The sequence below is a fragment of the Furipterus horrens genome, unplaced genomic scaffold (assembly GCF_987537825.1).
Source record: "Furipterus horrens unplaced genomic scaffold, mFurHor1.1.pri manual_scaffold_4, whole genome shotgun sequence".
NCBI classification, from domain to species: Eukaryota; Metazoa; Chordata; class Mammalia; order Chiroptera; family Furipteridae; genus Furipterus; species Furipterus horrens.
In genome coordinates, this window is record NW_028327174.1 from 86,590,228 (window position 1) to 86,609,196 (window position 18,969).

The 18,969-nt window shown below is 38.9% G+C and overlaps 1 protein-coding gene across 4 annotated transcripts in view; it reads left to right on the forward strand.

The window, feature by feature from the left end:
* The window catches only part of PARP4 (poly(ADP-ribose) polymerase family member 4), a 136,894-nt gene that overhangs the window by 90,955 nt on the left and 26,970 nt on the right, over positions 1-18,969 (forward strand). For all 4 annotated transcript variants that reach the window (XM_090273714.1, XM_090273716.1, XM_090273717.1 and 1 more), the window contains 9 exons: positions 3,971-4,166; positions 5,140-5,207; positions 5,789-5,976; positions 8,141-8,240; positions 11,411-11,581; positions 11,848-11,928; positions 13,416-13,496; positions 14,471-14,566; positions 15,389-15,511. In XM_090273714.1, the coding sequence (XP_090129840.1) occupies positions 3,971-4,166; positions 5,140-5,207; positions 5,789-5,976; positions 8,141-8,240; positions 11,411-11,581; positions 11,848-11,928; positions 13,416-13,496; positions 14,471-14,566; positions 15,389-15,511 (1,104 nt within the window). The remainder of the gene's footprint in view (positions 1-3,970; positions 4,167-5,139; positions 5,208-5,788; positions 5,977-8,140; positions 8,241-11,410; positions 11,582-11,847; positions 11,929-13,415; positions 13,497-14,470; positions 14,567-15,388; positions 15,512-18,969) is intronic.

Consider the following 18,969-nt stretch of genomic DNA (forward strand, 5'->3'; position numbering starts at 1 on the left):
AACAACAGCAACAAACAAAGCCCAGGGAGAGTAGAAGGAAGGAAATCATCAAGATCAGAGCAGAATTAAATGACAGGGAGACTAAACAAACAATTCAAAAGATCAACAAAAGTAGAAGCTGGTTCTTTGAAAAGATAAACAAAACTGACAAGTCTTTAGCCAGGCTCATCAAGAAAAAAAGAGAGGACCCAAATAAAGTCAGAAACAAAAGAGGAGAAATCATGACCGATATCACAGAAATAGAAAGGATTGTAAGAAATTACTACAAACAACTGTATGGCAAGAAACTTGAAAACCTAGATGAAATGGACAAATTTCTACAACATATAATATTCCAAAACTGAATCAAAAAGAAGTAGAAAGCCTGAACAGACCGATAAAAAAGAGTGAAATTGAAACTAATCAAAAAACTCCCGGCACTCAGAAGCCCTGGACCGGATGACTTCACAGGTGAATTTTACAAAACATTTAGGGAAGAACTAACACCTACCCTTCTCAAACTATTCCAGAAAATTCAAGAAGAGGGAAAACTTCCAAACTCTTTCTATGAAGCCAGTATTACCCTAATCCCAAAACCAGGTCAAGACACAACAAAGAAAGAAAACTACAGGCCAATATCGCTGATGACCATAGATGCTAAAATCCTCAACAAAATATTAGCAAACAGGATACAGCTACACATTAAAAAGATCATACACCACAATCTAGTGGGATTCATCTGAGGGATGCAAGGATGGTTTAATATTTGCAAATCAATAAATATACCACCTAAACAAAATGAAAGACACAAACCACATGATCATATCAATAGATGCAGAAAAAGCATTTGATAAAGTACAACACCCATTTATGATTAAAACACTTAGCACAATGGGAATAGAGGGAGCATACCTCAACATAAAAGAGGCAAGATATGAGAAACCTGAAGCCAGCATCATACTCAATGGGCAAAAACTGAAAGCATTCTCCTTAAGATCAGGAAGAAGACATAGATGTCCACTCTCTCAACTCCTATTTAACATAGTGTTGGAAGTCCTAGCCACAGCAATCAGACAAGAAAAAGAAATGAAAGGCATCCAAGATGGAAAAGAGAAAGTAAAACTGTCATTATTTGCAGGTGACATGATAGTGTACATAGAATACCCTATAGACTCCACTAAAAAACTACTCGACATAATAAGTGAATTTGGCAAAATAGCAGGGTACAAAGTCAATATACAGAATTCGAAAACATTTCTGTACACCAACAGTAAATTATCAGAGATAGAAACTAAAAAATAATCCCATTTACTATAGCAACAAGAAAAATAAAGTACCTAGGAATAAACTTAACCAAAGAGATAAAAGACCTGTACTTCGAAAACTGTATAACACTGAAGAAAGAAATTAAGGAAGATACAAATAAATGGAAGCAAATACCATGTTCATGGATGAGAAGAATCAACATCATTAAAACATCCATACTACTTAAAGCAATTTACAGATTATACGCAATCCCTATTAAAATACCAATGACATATTTCAAAGACCTAGAACAAACACTTCAAAAATTTATATGGAACCAAAAAAGACCCCGAATAGCTAATGCAATCTTGAAACAGAAGGACACATTAGGAGGAATCATAATACCAGATCAAACTATACTACAAAGCCACTGTAATCAAAACAGTCTGGTACTGGCATAAGAACAGACATATAGATCAATGGAACAGAATAGAGAGCCCAGAAATAAACCCAGGTCTATATGGTCAACTAATATTTGACAAAGGGGGAAGGAGCATAAAATGGAGTGAGAAGAGCTTCTTTAACAAATGGTGCTGGGAGAACTGGACAGGGACGTGCAAAAAAATGAAACTAGACCACCAACTTACACCATACACCAGAATAAACTCAAGATTGGGCAAAGACTTAAATGTAAGCCATGACACCATAAAAGTCCTACAGGAAAACATAGGCAGTAAAATTTCAGATATCCCACGTAGCAATATTTTCACTGATACATCTCCTAAGGCAAGGGAAATAAGGAAAGAATAAACAAATGGGACTACATCAAACTAAAGAGTTTGTGCTCAGCAAAAGAAAATATCAGCGAGATGAAAAGAAAACCAACCATATGGGAAAACATATTTGCCAATCATACCTCAGACAAGGGATTGATCTCCAAGATAGATGAAGAACTTAAACATCTCAACACCAAGAAGACAGACAGCCCATTAAAAATTGGCAAAGGTTCTGACAAACACTTCTCCAAGGAGGATACACAGAGGGTCCATAGACACATGAAAGAATGCTCAACATTACTAGCCATCAGAAAGATGCAAATAAAAACCACAATGAGATACCACCTCACACCAGTCAGAATGGCCATCATCAACAAATCATCAAATCAACAAACAACAATTGATGGCGAGGATGTGGAGAAACAGGAACCCTAGTGCACTGTTGGTGGGAATGCAGACTGGTGCAGCCACTGTGGAAAACAGTACGGAATTTCCTCAAAAAACTAAAAATGGAACTGCCTTTTGAACCAGCGATTCCACTACTAGGATTATACCTGAAGAATCCTGAAACCCTAATTCAAAAGAACTTATGCACCCCTATGTTCACAGCAGCACTATTTACAATAGTCAAGTTCTGGAAACAGCCTAAGTGCCCATCTGTAGATGAGTGGATTAAAAAACTGTGGTACATTTATACAATGGAATACTATGCAGCAGAAAGAAAGATGTAACTCCTGCCATTTGTGACAACATGGATGGAACTAGAGAGAATTATGCTTAGTGAAATAAGCCAGGCAAAGAAAGAAAAATACAATATGATATCACCTGATACAGGAAACTAAAGAACAACACAAACAAATTGAACAAGGAACAGAATAACAGTTATCAGGGAGTAGGGGGTAGGGAGAGAAGGGGTATAAGTAAGAGAAGGGTTTAGTCAGGGAACGTGTATAAATGACACATGGACATGGACAACGGGGTGGGGAATGACTGTGGGAGAAGAGGTGGGCTGGGTGGGGCGCAATGGGTAAAAAATGGGACAACTGTAATAAAAAGCAATTAAAAATAATTTTTAATAAAATAAAATAAAAGATTAGTATGTATATTTTAGTAATCACAATAGCATTTATAGTCCTTGTAGAATAGTACATGCATATATGTGAGAGAAAGGCATATTACTTATTCATTCTTCAGACAGTGTTGATACCATATAAATTTCAGATGTTAATTCTATATTAATTTCTGACCTTTCAGAGGTTTACGGATTATATGTTGGAAACTCCTGCTCTCATATTCTGCTCTTTATTTGAACTATTGTTGAATAAATCTTACTCTTTTTTTTAGTATTATCTTACCTAGCTAAAAAGTTTTCAACTTTTACAAGTAGCTCTTTTCCAATAAAAATGACATATTTATGCCAAACTCTGCAAACCCTAGTTCTATGTATATCTTGCTTTGTACCTTAGAGGGATGCTTGAAATGTTGGTATCATATAAAGTAAATTCTCTTCCAGATGCCACAGCTGAGCATGGTGAACTGATAATCCATTTAGTCACAGGAATAAACACATTTAATTCCACATCTGTAAATATTGGTTTTTGTACATTGGGTGTATTTTAAGTGAAATGCACACTCATTCCTGCATTGGTGTGTCTATGTCTCTTCCTTTGAGGCTAATAGGATTTTTGTGCCAGCTGTTCCCATGGCAAGTGGCACCTTCTCACTAGCATCAGAGATGTAGGGTGAAGCACTGTGCCTTTCCCTGGATGTTTTCATCGGTTTATAGGAAGGCCATTCTTAAACATTCTGTTATTCTATCCCAAACACATATGCATTGTTTAGAGAGATTGTGTGGGTGGGTTTTTGAATCAAAATGCTGTAGTCATTGACACATAGATTTGTGCGGTTTTGAACCACCCAGGCCGGTTTACATTGTGAGAAGCATCAGCCCAGCACCTTTCTCCTTGCAGGCCTGCATGCTTGTTTTCCAGCCAGACCTCACCATCACCCTCCCTGATGCAGCCGAGGAGAGTGAAATGGTTATATGTCTCGACTGCTCCAATTCCATGGAGGGTGTGACATTCTTGCAAGCCAAGCAAATTGCCTTATACGCACTGTCTTTGGTTGGTAAGAAGCAGAAGGTAAACATTGTCAAGTTTGGCTCAGGTGAGTGCTCTTTGACTGGTGTGTTCAGTGAGCCTCCTTCATATCATCCTGTTTGTGGGTTGAGATGACAGCTTGTCAGTGTCCTGACCTCACCTTTGCAGTGAGAGTTAGAACAGTACAGTGTTCAAGAATTCTGGACTTAGGCCTCTGGATTCAAATCCAAGTTCTACCACTTAGTAGTTTTGGGTGTCCCCTTAGGCAAGTTACTTGACCTTATTGTGCCTCAGTTTCCTCATCTGTATTCTGAAGGTAATAATAGTCTCTACCTTACAGTGTTGTTGTGAGGAGTGAGCTAATATACGTAATGAATTTGAAACAGGGCCTCATTTCTAGTAAGTGCAATATAAACATTACGGTCATTACTATCAGCTGAACCAAACACAAGACTATTGGTCTGATGACTTATGAGGGTCCCAAGGATATGGACAGAACTTTGGAAATTAGCCCAATAGTAAAAAATGTATAAGGAATGATCTCAGCAAGCAACAAGTCAGCCGTATTAGAAGATAGATAATGCCATGTCCAGATGGGGGCCCAGGGCCATTTCAGCCACCAGAAGAAGGCACTTTAGAGATGAGAGAAGGACCACAGAGTGCAGTGAGGGAACATGTCCTATTGGTTCTTCTGTGTCATTTAGCAAAGGCCCAGCCCCTTTATGAAGGAGCCAGAGTCTGCTACTACTGGAGGCAGGCCATGGAAGGAGAATGTATCCTTCTGGTGGCCAGGCTGCCTGGGCTATTGTGATACCTGCATCTGACTTTGCATACACAATCTGCTACAGAACGGAGTCTGCACACATACTTTGACTCAAAACCTTTTGCACAATAAAGTGCATAGTTTGCACTAGAACTTATTATTTCAAGGAATACTGTGGGGCTTTCTTATATGTTAAAATCACCTAGCATTATTGTTTTTTAGTAGTCAATAAAGTGAATATTTAATGGCAACACCTCACACCAATCTTCCTACACAGGTTATAAGGAGTTATTTTCATTCCCTAAGTACATCACAAGCAATAATGTGCCAGCAGAGTTCATTGCGGTGAGTAAAACCCCTCCCTTTTTTTTCCTGAGTCTGTATCTATCCAGTTTTAGTGGCACTGCCCAAGAGACAACTGTCAGAACACCCCCAGTCCTTCCATATTGTGTTAGTGGGCTCTTTTATTTCACTGATAAATGCAATTATGAACTCATTGAAGGAAATTTGGATATTAAAAAGGGCAGAAAGAAAATATAACCCACAGTCTCACCAACCAGCATTAACAGTTTTGCAGTGTTTTCTTCTGTCCCTTTTTTTTCTTTGTTTTAAATGGAGCAAGCTCAGTATGGCCAGTCATTCCTCAGTCCAGGCTGGCAGTCCCAGGGGTGTTTGATGTAATAGTTCTTTGAAAACCATAAAAAAGCAGATAACTGCTGATTGATAATATTGTAGTTACCATGTGACATGTAACAAATTCAAAGGATATAAATGCAGTTGTTTCACAAATGTATAATTAGAGATAAGTACCTTTTCAGTGACAATACTTCTAAACTGTCATTGAGAGACATGCTCAGTAAATGACTAGAGTGAATGATGAATGTCCCCCAAAAGGGATAAATAGTTTTTCTCTTCATTTTCTGCAGTCTGCCTTGCCTACCATGGGAAACACCGACTTCTGGAAAACGCTTCGATATTTAAGTTTATTGCCCCCCTCTCGAGGGTTACGGAACATCCTCCTTATATCTGACGGTCACCTGCAGGAGGAGGGCCTGACTCTGCAGCTGGTGAAGAGGCACGTGCAGCATACCCGGCTGTTCTCCTGCGGGGTTGGGTGAGTGGCAGGTTGTTGCCTGGGAGTGGGTGTCTTGTTGGCCCACAGAGGGTTCTGGGCAGTTGTGAGGTTGATACCTGTGTAGAGAAGCTATTTAGGGTACAGCTATGGAGCCCTGGGCTGTGAGCCAGACTGCCTGGGTCTCAACTTCCAAGCCAGCCATGTATTACCTATGACCTTGGGCAACTTGTTTAATCTCTATAAAATGAAGGTGGTGATGCAAACACCTCTGAGAATTAAATGAACTCATGTATAGAAAGCACTTAAAACAAAGTGGCCCATAGCAAGCACCAAATCAATGTTAGTGTTACTTTTCATAAAAGTCCAAATTTTCAACCTATCCTGAGAAGCCCAGGGTGGTTTCAGAGTTTCAGACTGGGGCTGAGAGGCCTGCTGCCTCAGGACTCCACCCCGCTGCTCTGCTCTTCACAACACCTTGCTGATGAGCTTTCTGTGAGCTTCACATTGTCAAACCCTGAGGTGTATAGAGAATCTTTCTCTGGGGAGTCTAAACCCCATTATGTTGAAATGAAGCCCCTCCCCAATTATAGTTAGCTTTTCTGGTTGAATTGAGGGATATGGTATAAGTACAAGGAAAACACCAAACCAAAGAGGCTGGACTGGTGTTTGCACAGAACATACCTCTCCTGCACCTCCTTGTGCTCCCACCTGGCAAGCAGTCACCAGCCCTCCCTTACCTCACACTGTGCTGTCCTAGGACTCCCTGGGCTTCTGTAGTGATCCGGGCCCTTGATGTTCCTGGATGGTCTTCCCTCCCTGCCCAGAGGACTCTTCTCTCTGCCTCTCCTCAGTCCCAGCTCCTAGTCCTGTTTTTTGTAATCTGAGGTCTAACAGGGCATCACACACCATCCAGAAAATGTGTCTGACGCACAGCAGATAACTTGCACCTTTGGATACCAGGTGGCCAGTCCTAAGCCTGCCTGAGTAAGCACCCTATTTCATCTTCCTGGTCACAGCAACACCTTCCTGCTCCCCACTGCATGTAGTCAGGGTCCAGTGTCCCAGCGCACAAGACTCTGTGTCTTTGTGGAGGGTCTGTTATGGGGCAGACACTGCTAGGCTCAGGCTGTAGTACTGCATGTGGGAGACAGAGTAATCCAGAACCTCAAAGGGAGATGGGGTCCTAAGTGCCAGGCAGGAAGAAAGGGGGGTGTGAGGGGTGACTGTGCTCATTGACATGACCCAGCCTGAGGGAGCTGGAATTGCTATTCGGTCCAGTTTTTAGGACCTTTCTAAATGTTTCTGCCTCACTTAAAGCATACTCACTTGTGTTCAAAAATTCCAGCAAAACGCTGCGAGTTCTCCAGGAGTAGAACTCCTGCCATTATAACAAGTTGTCCTTGGAGTCCACATACAGAAAAGGTTCTAAGTAGCCTCACTAACTGAGGAATTTATAAAATACAGATAAACTCCAGCTGAAGGATTTTTTAATCAGTGTTGTAATCACCACCAATTAATTTCAAGGTCTGAAGACAAATCTGATCTTTATCAATAGGCTAAAAAATGTTTCAGAGATAACTTTCTTAAGCTCTTTTTCTGAAAAGTTATCAATCATTTCATTAATATGTCAGGAGAAAGCTCTAAGAAAGTCATTCTTGATAGGTGAAGAATTATTTTTGAGAGAAATTTAATAGGAAGTTGTCATTTAAATATCAGAGATTATCTTTGCTATAATGAGAGTTGTGGATTTATACCTTTCAAGCTATAGACTTTATTAACCCTTATGCCATTTCTTGGCCTTTGGAATCAGATTTCGGTAGTTTTGACACTTGAAAGTAGGTTGATCTTTATAAGCATTTTGGTATCTTCTGGGGTTTTTTTGTTTTTGTTTTTGTTTTTTCCCCCAGAATTATCTGCTTCCTCCTTCAGTAAATCAGAAGTGAAGAATTTCTGCTTTTAGTCTTTTAGGAGAAAGAAATAAGCCCTCTAATGTGTGGAACTTAATTATGTTTACAAACCTTCCTATGTTTCATACTTTCTGTCATATGTTTTATCTTCTGAACCTGAGCTACAGAAGAGTAAATTCTTCTGTACATAATGTCTCTTCTGTTGGGTCTTGAATTGTGTCAATCTTATTAACTACATGGACTTCCAGAATGTTTCTAGAATTTCTTAAAAAGTAATGCTTGTGAAATGTGATCAGTTCTACAGCAAATCGTCATATCCTAAGGACTCTGTCCCAGTGTGGTGCTGGACTATTTGAATATTTTAACTCAAAATCCAAACATAGTTGGAAAAAACAGGTATGTTTCTCAAACATATTCTTTCTAGTCTTATGTTTACATGTGGAAATGTTATCTTTGTACAAATATATTGACAGTAACTTCTGTGTTTTCATGAATGGGAACGTGAGCTAGAAAGAGGCAGAGGCCCCAAGATATGCGCCTGCCCCTGATGACCTCTGACCTTCTGCCTGACAGGAGCACAGTGAATTTGAAATTGGGTCATTCTCCTAGCTAGTGGTTTGATATCTGCCTTATAAAATGTCATGGGTTGATTTTTAAAAGTGAAGTATTATACATGTTTTGCTAAAGTTAATTTTTATTGTGGCTAAATATGCATAAAAGTTACCATTTTGTCATTTTAAGTGTACAGTTCAGTGGCATTAAGTATATTCACATTGTTGTGCAACCATCACAGCATTCCATCTCCAGAACTTTTTCATCTTCTTGAACAGAACTCTATCCCCATAAAACAACAACTGATTCTTCCTCCCCCCGTCTCTGGCAACCACTTTTACTTTCTGTCTCTATAAAGTTGACTACTTTAGATATCCCATATAAGTGGAATCATATTGTATTTGTCCTTTAATGCCTGGCTTATTTCAGTTGGCATAATGCCTCAAGATTCATCCATGTTGTACCATATGTCAGAATTTTATTCCTTTTTAATGGCTGAATAATATTCATTGTCTATATCTACAACATTTTGCTTATCTATTCATTTATTGGTAGACAGTTGGGTTGTTTCCACCTTTGGCAATTGTGAACCATGCTGCTATAAGTATTGGTGTACAAGCATGGTTTGAGATGCTGATTTCAATTATTTTTGGCATATGCCCAAAAGTGTAATTGCCAGATCATATGGTGATTTTATGTTTAGTTTTTTTAGGAAATACCATGCCATTGTTCACACAGTTGATGCACCATTTTATTACATTCCCAGCAATGTTCCAGGGTTCCAATTTTTCTACATCCTGGTCAATCCTTATTTTCCATTTCATGTTTTTGTTTTTACAATGACCATGCTAATGTGTGTACACTTGTATCACACTGGGGTTTTGACTTGCATTTCCCTAATGACTAATGATGTGGAATATATTTTTAGTGCTTAGTAGCCACTCACGTATCTTCTTTGGAGACCTGTCTACGTGAGTCTTTTGTAGGATTAATTTTTATAACTAGAATTTACTCCATGCCAGAGCTGTATATTAGAAATTAACTAATGTAGGACTTGCGGCCAAGATGGAGGCTTAGACAGACACGCTCTGTCTCCCTCTACAACTAAGTAGGAATACAACTACCTCAAAACCAAAGATAACCAGAAATTCCAGAAAATAAAACGACATGGAAGCCCAACGTATGAAGCTATAAACCAGTGGAGCTTGTCTGGACATGTAAGAGGGGCGAAACTAGAATCAGGAAGGAAAGGTCAGACAGTGCTGTCTGCGGTAGCAGCAGGGATAGCGGCAAGACTGTGAGAAATGCCAGGGGAGCAATCCCGGCTGCAGTCAAGATCTGGCAGCTCGCGATTCCAACGCTGGGGAAGGTAGACCCCCCATTGCCTTGGACGGTGAGGCCGTGGGGAAGGAGCCTCCCGGTCTCTCAGTGGAGAGTAACAGCAGGAATCCATCTTGGACCCCTGCCCCCACACAAAGTGCAACAGAGCAGCAAAAAAGGTCGCTGGTCGCTGGGTAGTGATGAGTGCACAGGGCACTGCCCCCTACAGCCCACCCAGGAAACAAAGGTAAACAGAAAACTGACAGGATGAAACAAACCATGATTGAAATCCCGGTGACACAGCTCACCAGGCAGCAGATGAGGGACCTAACCGATGAGCAAATAAGAAATCTTTCTGAGGCTCAGTTCAGAGCTATAGTCATAAGGTGGCTTACAGAATTAACAAAAGATTTGGAACAAGACGGGGAAGGAATGAAAGCTAGTCACACTGAAATGAACGAAAACACATACGAGACAAGTGGTGAGGAAAGGAAAACCAGAGGTCAAATCAACAAATCGGAACATAAGGAAAGAACAAACAGTCGACCAGTGCAGAAAGAGGAAACAAAAAGGGAGGAACATGAAGATAGGCTCAGAAACCACTGGGACAGCTATAAGTGAATGAACATTCGAATAATAGGGTTGCCAGAGTGCGAAGAAGAAGAACTAGAAATTTAAAAATTATGTGAAAAAATAATGAAGCAGAACTTCCCAAACTTGGGGAAGGAAATAGACTTACAGGTCCAGGAAGCACAGAGAGTTTCAGAAAAACTGGACCCAGGGAGAACCACTCCAAGATACATTATAATCAAATTGTCAAAAATTAAAGAGAGAATCTTAAAAGCAGCAAGAGAGAAGAAAAGAATTATGTACAAAGGGGTCCCAATTAGACTTATCAGCCAATTTCTCAAAGGAGACCCTGCAGGCAAGAAGGGAGTGGCAAGAAATATTCAACGTAATGAAAATCAGAAACCTACAGCCATAAGTATTCTATCCAGCGAAGCTGTCATTCAGAGTAGAAGAGCAGATGAAGTGCTTCCAGGACAAAGTAAAACTGAAGGATTTCATTAGATCCAAACCACTGTTATATGAAATGTTAAAGGGACTGGTTTAGTAGAAGAAGGATCAAAATTATGAACATTGAAATGAAAACTGCATCACAACAACCAACAACAGAAGCTAGGGAATCAAAACAAAGTTAAACTAAGTGGGCAATGAGAGTGGAAAAAGAATTATAGATATGGGGAACATATTGGGGATAGGTCAGCAGGGAGGGGGAAGGGGAAAAGGGAGGGAGATGGTACAGGAATTAAGAAGCATAGTAGCAGGGAATGGAGTAGACAGGAAGATGTTGAGAAGAACTATATGCACAACCAATGGACATGGACTAAAGAGGGGGACAGCTGGAGGGATGGGGGTCACTGGGTGGAGGGGAGCAGAAGGAAAAGAAATTGGGACAACTGAAACAGTATAATCAATAAAAGATATTAAAAAAAGAAATAAAGGGATGAGGTAAAAAAAAAAAAAAAAGAAATTAATCCAATAATTTTAGGATGTTTTGTACATTTAAATTATGTGCTATTGCCTAAAAAAAAAGTTACAAGTCCCAAAGGATAGAATGTAAAGTTTAAGTGTTAAGTAACTATTTTTTGGGTACAACATTGAAAGTGAAATAATTCCTCTTTAACAAATAGATAGAAGACCAGATGACTCGGTCGCGATCCCCGAGCTGCCGCTCAGTCTCTGTGAAGTGGCATCAGTTCAGTCCAGGCGCAGCAGAGCCCCTACAGGCTCCAGCCCATGTGCAGGCCTTGTTCCACAATGACCGGCTCCTGGTCTATAGCCTTATTCCTCATTGTACTCAGGTAAAGAGAAACACAGTTTGTTTTACCGTGGGAAGAGCAATGTATTTTGCTAGTAATTTTCTTTTCTGTCTGATTTTTTTCCCTCTCCTTCTTCCCCAAATTATAATACACTGGCAAATTTTGTCTTTCCAGGAACACAATGGCGCCACAGGCCCTGGTTTAATTTCTGTTGAAAGGAGAAAGGAAATCGCTGAAAGAATCACTGTCAGACTGACTGAAATAATGGGGGGTAGAAAAGCTAATAAGGAATTTTTTTCCTATTTCAGGCAACTCTGTGTGCATTAATTCAAGAAAAGGAATTTTCTACAATGGTATCGACTACTGAACTTCAGAAGACAACTGGAACTGTAAGATTCAAAATTTAAACTGTGGACATAGTGCTTGAAAGCTATAATAATTTTATATTTTCATATAGAATCCTCAGTGTACTTCCTTTGTTATTGCTGTTTTTCTGTGTTGACATTTCAGTACAAATGAGGACATTTTTTTTCAGTTTCTAATGTAGCAAGCAGTTCTTCATCTGGATTCTTGAGTCTAGCCATGTCCATGTAGGCATCAGTGGGTATGAATAACTGCAATTAAATTTGGTATTTTATGCATGAAAAAATTTTAGTGAGGCTTCACAGATGTCCATGACTCAAAGTACTGCTGGTCCACCTATGTAATTTTAAATATTTTATGATATTTATTTATTTATTAGAGAGAGGGGAAGGGAGGGAGAAAGGGAGAAAAACATTGCCTCTTGCACGCGCCCAACTGGGAACCTGATCTCCGCCAGGCATGTGCCCTGACCGGGAATCAACCAGTGACTTTCCCTGTGTAGGACGACACCCAGCCAACTGAGCCACACCAGTCAGGGCACCTATGTTATTTTAAAATAGTAAATAACAGTAGTAGGTTAAATAAAACATCTTTATTGGGGCTGTGTTTGTTTTTTCTACTCTTGGATTAAAAGCAAATGAATTAGCACCAAAAAGTTTGTAGTATTTTCATTTACTATAGTTAGACCTAGAAAATTCCTAACCTATCTATGCTATATTATATGTAGCTTGCTTTTTATAGGAGTATTTGTAAAGACAGGGAAACCACTTCTCAAACATTGCTGGGTTTGGTTTGTTTGTTTCTTTGTTTAAATACAATATCGCTTTTTTGACATTGAATCAATAACTATAATTATTACTTGCCAGTGACTGATATATATAACTTAAAGTAATTACCATGTTATTTAAAAAATTGAATCTTAGATAGGAATAAAGTTAAAGGGTTTTACCTGGGAAGATGTCATTTTTCATAAAATCACAATTTTTTATAGTTGTGCTTCCTCTGTGAACTGTGGTCTGATCACTAACACAATTATAAGAGCTGGACTTCTCACTGAAAGCGGATATGGTCATTTAAGATCTGTTCTGTTTTGTAGTCATTTGAGAGGAAGAGGAGGGAACCCTTTTTCCTGCCCTTCAGCATGGGGACCATAGTCATGTAAGGGCATCACAGCACTAAGCTGGCTCCTCCTACAATAGAACAGTTCACAGTTTTTGAAATAAAATGAATTGGCAAAATGGCCTTATAGAAAAAGCAAAACTGTAGGGACAGAAAACAGATGAGGTGTTGGCAGGGACTAGAGGTGGACTGCAAAGGGGCACGCAGGATCTTTAAGGTCTTTATTTCAGTGGTGGTCACAGAATTGTGTACACTTACTGAAACTTATCAAACTGTACACTTAAAAAAGGTAAATTTTAGTGTATATAAAGGGTACCTCTGTTTTAAAATGGTTTTGTATGTATGACTGTAATTAGAAGACATTTGAATCTTTCTTTCTTTGCTGCTTAAATAGGTGATTCACAAGCTGACAGCACGAGCCCTGATCAGAGATTATGAAGATGGCATTCTCCACGAAAATGCAACCAATCATGAGGTCTGCTCTTTTCATAGCAAAAACCTATGTGCTTTGTTCATGGTTCTTCTTAAATGGACTTTTCCATGGACATGGAAAGCAGGATGGAGATACATGCAGTATCAGGAGCATGTATTGTCACGTCAGGGTGCAGGGTGCTCTGAGAACTCCGTGGTGATTGTGCCTGTAAGAGAGAGCACTCTGAGAGCATCTTTCACTGGAGCTCTTACGTGCTATTGATGGTCATAGTCCCCTCTTCCTGATGAAGAGCCAGGTGCAGGACAGGTGGGCAACCCGCCTTTGGACACACAGCACAGACAAAGCTACTTTACTCCCTCTTGGCTGAGCTGAGGAGGCCCCTGGCTGGTGGCTCCCATTTAGCCAGGATGGCCCTGCTGGCCCCTTCAAGGCTGTGATTTAAAACGAGGTTAGAAGCATCAGGACTCAATGCCATCCCCAAAAGAGAGTAACAGCATGCCACACATGGCCACTGATTCCCTTGCAAACAGTTACTGCTTGTGATAGGTGACCTGTGCCTTCAGTGCTCTCCTGTGCTGCCCTTCCGTTACGGCCTTGAGTTCGTTTTGCTTACAACCCTCTTATCTCTGAGGGGATCTGACCAGCCCTGCCACCAGACAGTCCTGGGTAAATTGCTTCACCTATCCATGACTTAGAGTCTCATCTTGAAAAAAGGACACATAGACTTCCTGTCGGATTTCAGAAGCTCAACACACTTCAGAGTGAGAGTTCTTTGTAATCTACAAAGGGCTCTATAAATAGAATTATTCCTTCTAGGACTTGGCTGCTCAGTTAAACAGAAAACATTTAGTCACCAACTTGACATTTTTAGCCTGGGATATTGACTCAATGTTTAGTTTGAAATTCTAGTTATGAAATGATTTGCTTTTTATAGAAAAACATCTTTTAGATTACTTAATATTCATTTAATGAAAAATAAAACGAGACATGTTTGCATTTGTTTTATTCTATCCTAGATGAAGAAGCAAATCCTAAAATCTCTGATTATTCAACTCAGTAAAGAAAACTCTCTCATAACACAGTTTACCAGCTTTGTAGCAGTTGAGAAAAGGGTACGTAATGTTGTTAATTAATGGTTCTTTTTTTTTTTTAATCTTCACTCGAGAACATGCTTATTGATTTTACTTAGAGAGGAAGGGAGGGAGAGAACATTAATGTAATAGATAAACATCGATTGGTTGTCTCTTGTATGTGCCCTGACTGGGAACTGAACCCACAACCGAGGTATGTGTCCTGACTAGAAATTGAGCCCGTGAAACCTTTGGTTTATGGCGTGACACTCCAATCAACTGAGCCACACTGGCCAGGGCCGTGGTTATTTTCTATGTTTACATATTTACAAAAAATTACTCTTACTCTGTCGCTGACAATATCCACGTCTTGGTCTGTGATGAACAAGGAAGGGAGAGATAGAGGGTCATTAAGCCAGGGCGTCAGAGTAAGGGCTCATGGTGACCTCTCTAAATGAAATACATACATTATTACTTTTAATGTTATAATTATTAATTAGTTAAATGTGTGCTTTCAAAACTTACTACAATTTTGTTACTTTTTTGGCATTTCTCAACATTTATTAATTCAAGACCTTCAAGAAATAGAAAAGGCCTGGGTTTACTTTACTCTCTGAAAAGCCCTTTCTGTCCCATAAATTTAAGGCACTTACTTAAGTGCCCACTCAGTAAAGAGTAACACCACTCAAACGAGGATGCCTCTCTTCTCCACCTATTTTTCTCTTACCTGAGGTCCAGGATGCAGGATCCAGTTTGACACCCACATATATTCCAAATGAAACATTCACAGGGCTTTAGAATGTATAATAATCATTTCACTTAATAATGCCTGTTTTGTTTTTACCTAATTGTGATTCACTATAGGATGGTAATGAGTCACCTTTTCCTAATACTCCAAATATTATGGAACTTATTGCCAAAGAAGATGTAGATTTCCTGCCGTACATGAGCTGGCAGGAAGAACACCCAGACGCCAGCATACCACAGGTAAGTATTAATTACTGCATAGATTGGTATTGTGTTTTCCTATTTTTTATGGTGGTGAGGGGAACTCTTTGATAAAGTAATACCTTTATTATTTGTATATGCAGAACACATATACAAACATTTGTACATTTATAAAAATGCTATTGCATATATTCCACATATAGAAATGTATCTGTAAGTACAGAAAGGGAAAAGTGTGGTTCCACTTCACTTAGAGACAGATAAACTGTCACACAGGGAGCTAAAATCATTTACTCTCAGTAATATAATAGATTTGTCATGAAGAAGTGTTACAAGTCCTACCTAATAATATAAATTCATCACCAATGTTTCTTAAAGTTTATAGTGTTTTATACTATGACCTTTGTAGCCAGAGACAAAAAGGAACTTGAGAAAGGTAACTTAACTAAAAATTGAAAGACATATTCAAAAGCAAAGGAACATGACAGTGCTCTCAAGTATCCAGGTTAGAGAAGTAAAGTTGCCAAATTTTATGAATTTAGAACCTAAGGGGGAAAAAATGGTGAGGAGAGGAATTTTGGGAAAGCACTATACAATATAGGCAATATTCACTTTCTTGGATTCCTTTTAAAGTTATGATGTCAGTTAAGAACATAAAAACATATTAGATGTCATTTGCTTTGCTCATAAAATCATGTTTAGTATGATTTTTAAAAATACTTTTTATTTGTCAATTGTAGTTGAAATACAATATTATATTAATTTCAGGTATACAACATAGTGATTCGACATTTATATAACTTACAGGGTAATCACCCTGATAAGTCTAGTATCCACCTCATACCATACATTATAATAATGTTTAGTATGTTTTTAGATGGTAAATAAACAAAACTCAACAAAACGAGACCACAAATGTTTCCTCAAATAAGAGTAAATATACCAAAACTGTACTGAAAAGCTAACATTGAGGCAATCTCTGTTTTTTGTTTGTTTTTCATAATTCTTTGTTTTTTTTTAATTTTTTATTGTTATTCTATTACAGTGTCCCAATTTTTCCCTTTACCCTTCTCCGTCAGTCCACCCCCTCCACTCCCAGAGTCAGTCCCCACATTGTTGTCCGTGTCTGTGGGTCATTCATGCATGTTCTTTGAACAGTCCCTTCTCCTTCTTTCCACCATTATCCCCCTTCCCCCTCCCCTCTGGCCACTGTCAGTCTGTTTCATGTTTCCATGCCTCTGGTTCTATTTTGCTCATTAGTTTATTTTGTTCATTAGAATCCTCCTATAAGTGAGATCATATGATATTTGTCTTTCACCAACTGGCTTGTTTCACTTAGCATAATATGCTTCAGTTCCATCCATGCTGTCACAAAAGGTAGGACTTCCTTTTCTCTTTCTGCTGTGTAGTATTCCATGGTGTAAATGTACCACAGTTTTTTGATCCACTCATTTATTGATGGGCACCTAGGCTGTTTCCAGCACTTCGCTATCATAAATAGCACTGCTATGAACATAGAGGTGCATAGGTTCTTTTGAGTTGGTGTTTCAGAATTCTTAGGGTATATCCTCAGCAGTGGAATCACTGGGTCAAAAGGAAGTTTCATTTTTAATTTTTTGAAGAAAAAAATACTGTTTTCCATAGTGATTTCTATAGTGGCTGCACCAGTCTGCGTTCCCACCAACAGTGCACTAGGGTTCCCTTTTGTTCACATCCTGGCCAGCACTTGTTGTTTGTTGATTTGTTAATGATGGGCATTCTGACCAGTGTGAGGTAGTATCTCATTGTGGTTTTAATTTGCATCTCTTTGATGGCTAGTGATGTTGAGCATTCTTGCATATACCTATGGGCCCTCTGTATGTTCTCCTTGGAGAAGTATCTGTTCAGGTCCTTTGTCCATTTTTTAATTGGATTGTTTGTCTTCCTGGGGTTGAGTCACGTGAGTTCTTTATATATATTGGAGATTAAACCCTTGTTCAATGTATTATTGGCAAATGTGTTCTCCCATATGGTCAGTTCTCTTTTCATTTTGATGATGATTTTGTTAGCCATGCATAAGCTTTTTTTCTTTTCTTTTTTAATCTTTGATTTGTTTATTGTTTTCCTATTACAGTTGTCCCACTTTTTCCCCCATTGCTCCCCAGGAGCTTTTTCATTTGATGTGGTCCCAGTTGTTTATTTTTCCCTTTATTTCCCTTGCCCTAGGAGATACATAGGTGAAAATATTGCTGAGTGGGATATCTGAAATTTTACTGCCTATGTTTTCCTCTAGGACTATTATGCTGTCATGGCTTACATTTAAGTCTTTGAGCCATCTTGAGTTTATTCTGGTGTATGGTGTAAGTTGGTGGTCTAGTTTCACTTTTTCACACGTACCAATCCAGTTCTCCCAGCACCATTTGTTGAATAGGCTGTTCTCACTCCATTTTAGGCTCCTTCCCCGCTTTGTCAAACATTAGTTGACCATAGAGACCTGAGTTTATTTCTGGGCTCTCTATTCTGTTCCATTGATCTATGTGTCTGTTTTTATGCCAGTACCAGACTGTTTTGATTAAAGTGACCTTGTAGTATAGTATGATATCAGGTATTGTGATTGCTTGAGGAGATCTTTGAATGGTGTTTCAAAAAAAAATCAAAGAAATTTAGGCATATGATAGACAAAATCCTAAGACACAGATAAAATGAGAAAAAAAATTTTCTACCAGAAACAAATTGATTTCCTTAATATATAAAGAACTCCCAGGAATTATGAACACCATCAGTCATTCAAGTGAAAAACAGGCAAAGGTTTAATCACGAATGAGGAAATAATGTGGCTCTTAAACATAAGAGACAATTCGTAGTCTAATTATGGCTGAGAGAAATGCAAATTAAAACTGCAATGAGGTCTGTTTTTTTAAGTATATTTAATTGATTATGCCATTACAGTTGTCCCAATTTTTTTTTTCCCTTTGCTCCCCTCAGCCCAGTATGCTCCTTCCCTCCAGCAATCTCACCCAGCTTAATTCATGTCCATGGGTTGTGCATGTAAGTTCTTTGGCTTCTCCATTTCCTATACTATTCTTAACATCCCCCTGTCTATTTTGTACCTACCAATTATACTTCCTAATCCCTGTATCTTTTCCTATTTTCTCCTGCTTCCCTCTCCCAGCTGATGACCCTCCAAATGATCCCCATACCTATGATTCTGTTCCTATTCTGGTTTGCTTAGTTGGATTTTGTTCTTATTTTTTAGATTCAATTGTTGATAGTTGTGAGTTTGTTGTCATTTTAGTGTTCATAATTTTGATCTTCTTTTTCTTAAATAAGTTCCTTTAACATTTCATATAATAAAGACTTGGTGATGATGAACTCCTTTAGCTTTACCTTGTCTGGGAAGCACTTTATCTGCCCTTTCATTCTAAATGATAGCTTTGCTGGGTAGAGTAATCGTGGAGGTAGGTCCCTCCTTTTCATGACTTTGAATACTTCTTGCCAGTCCCCTCTTGCCTGAAAGG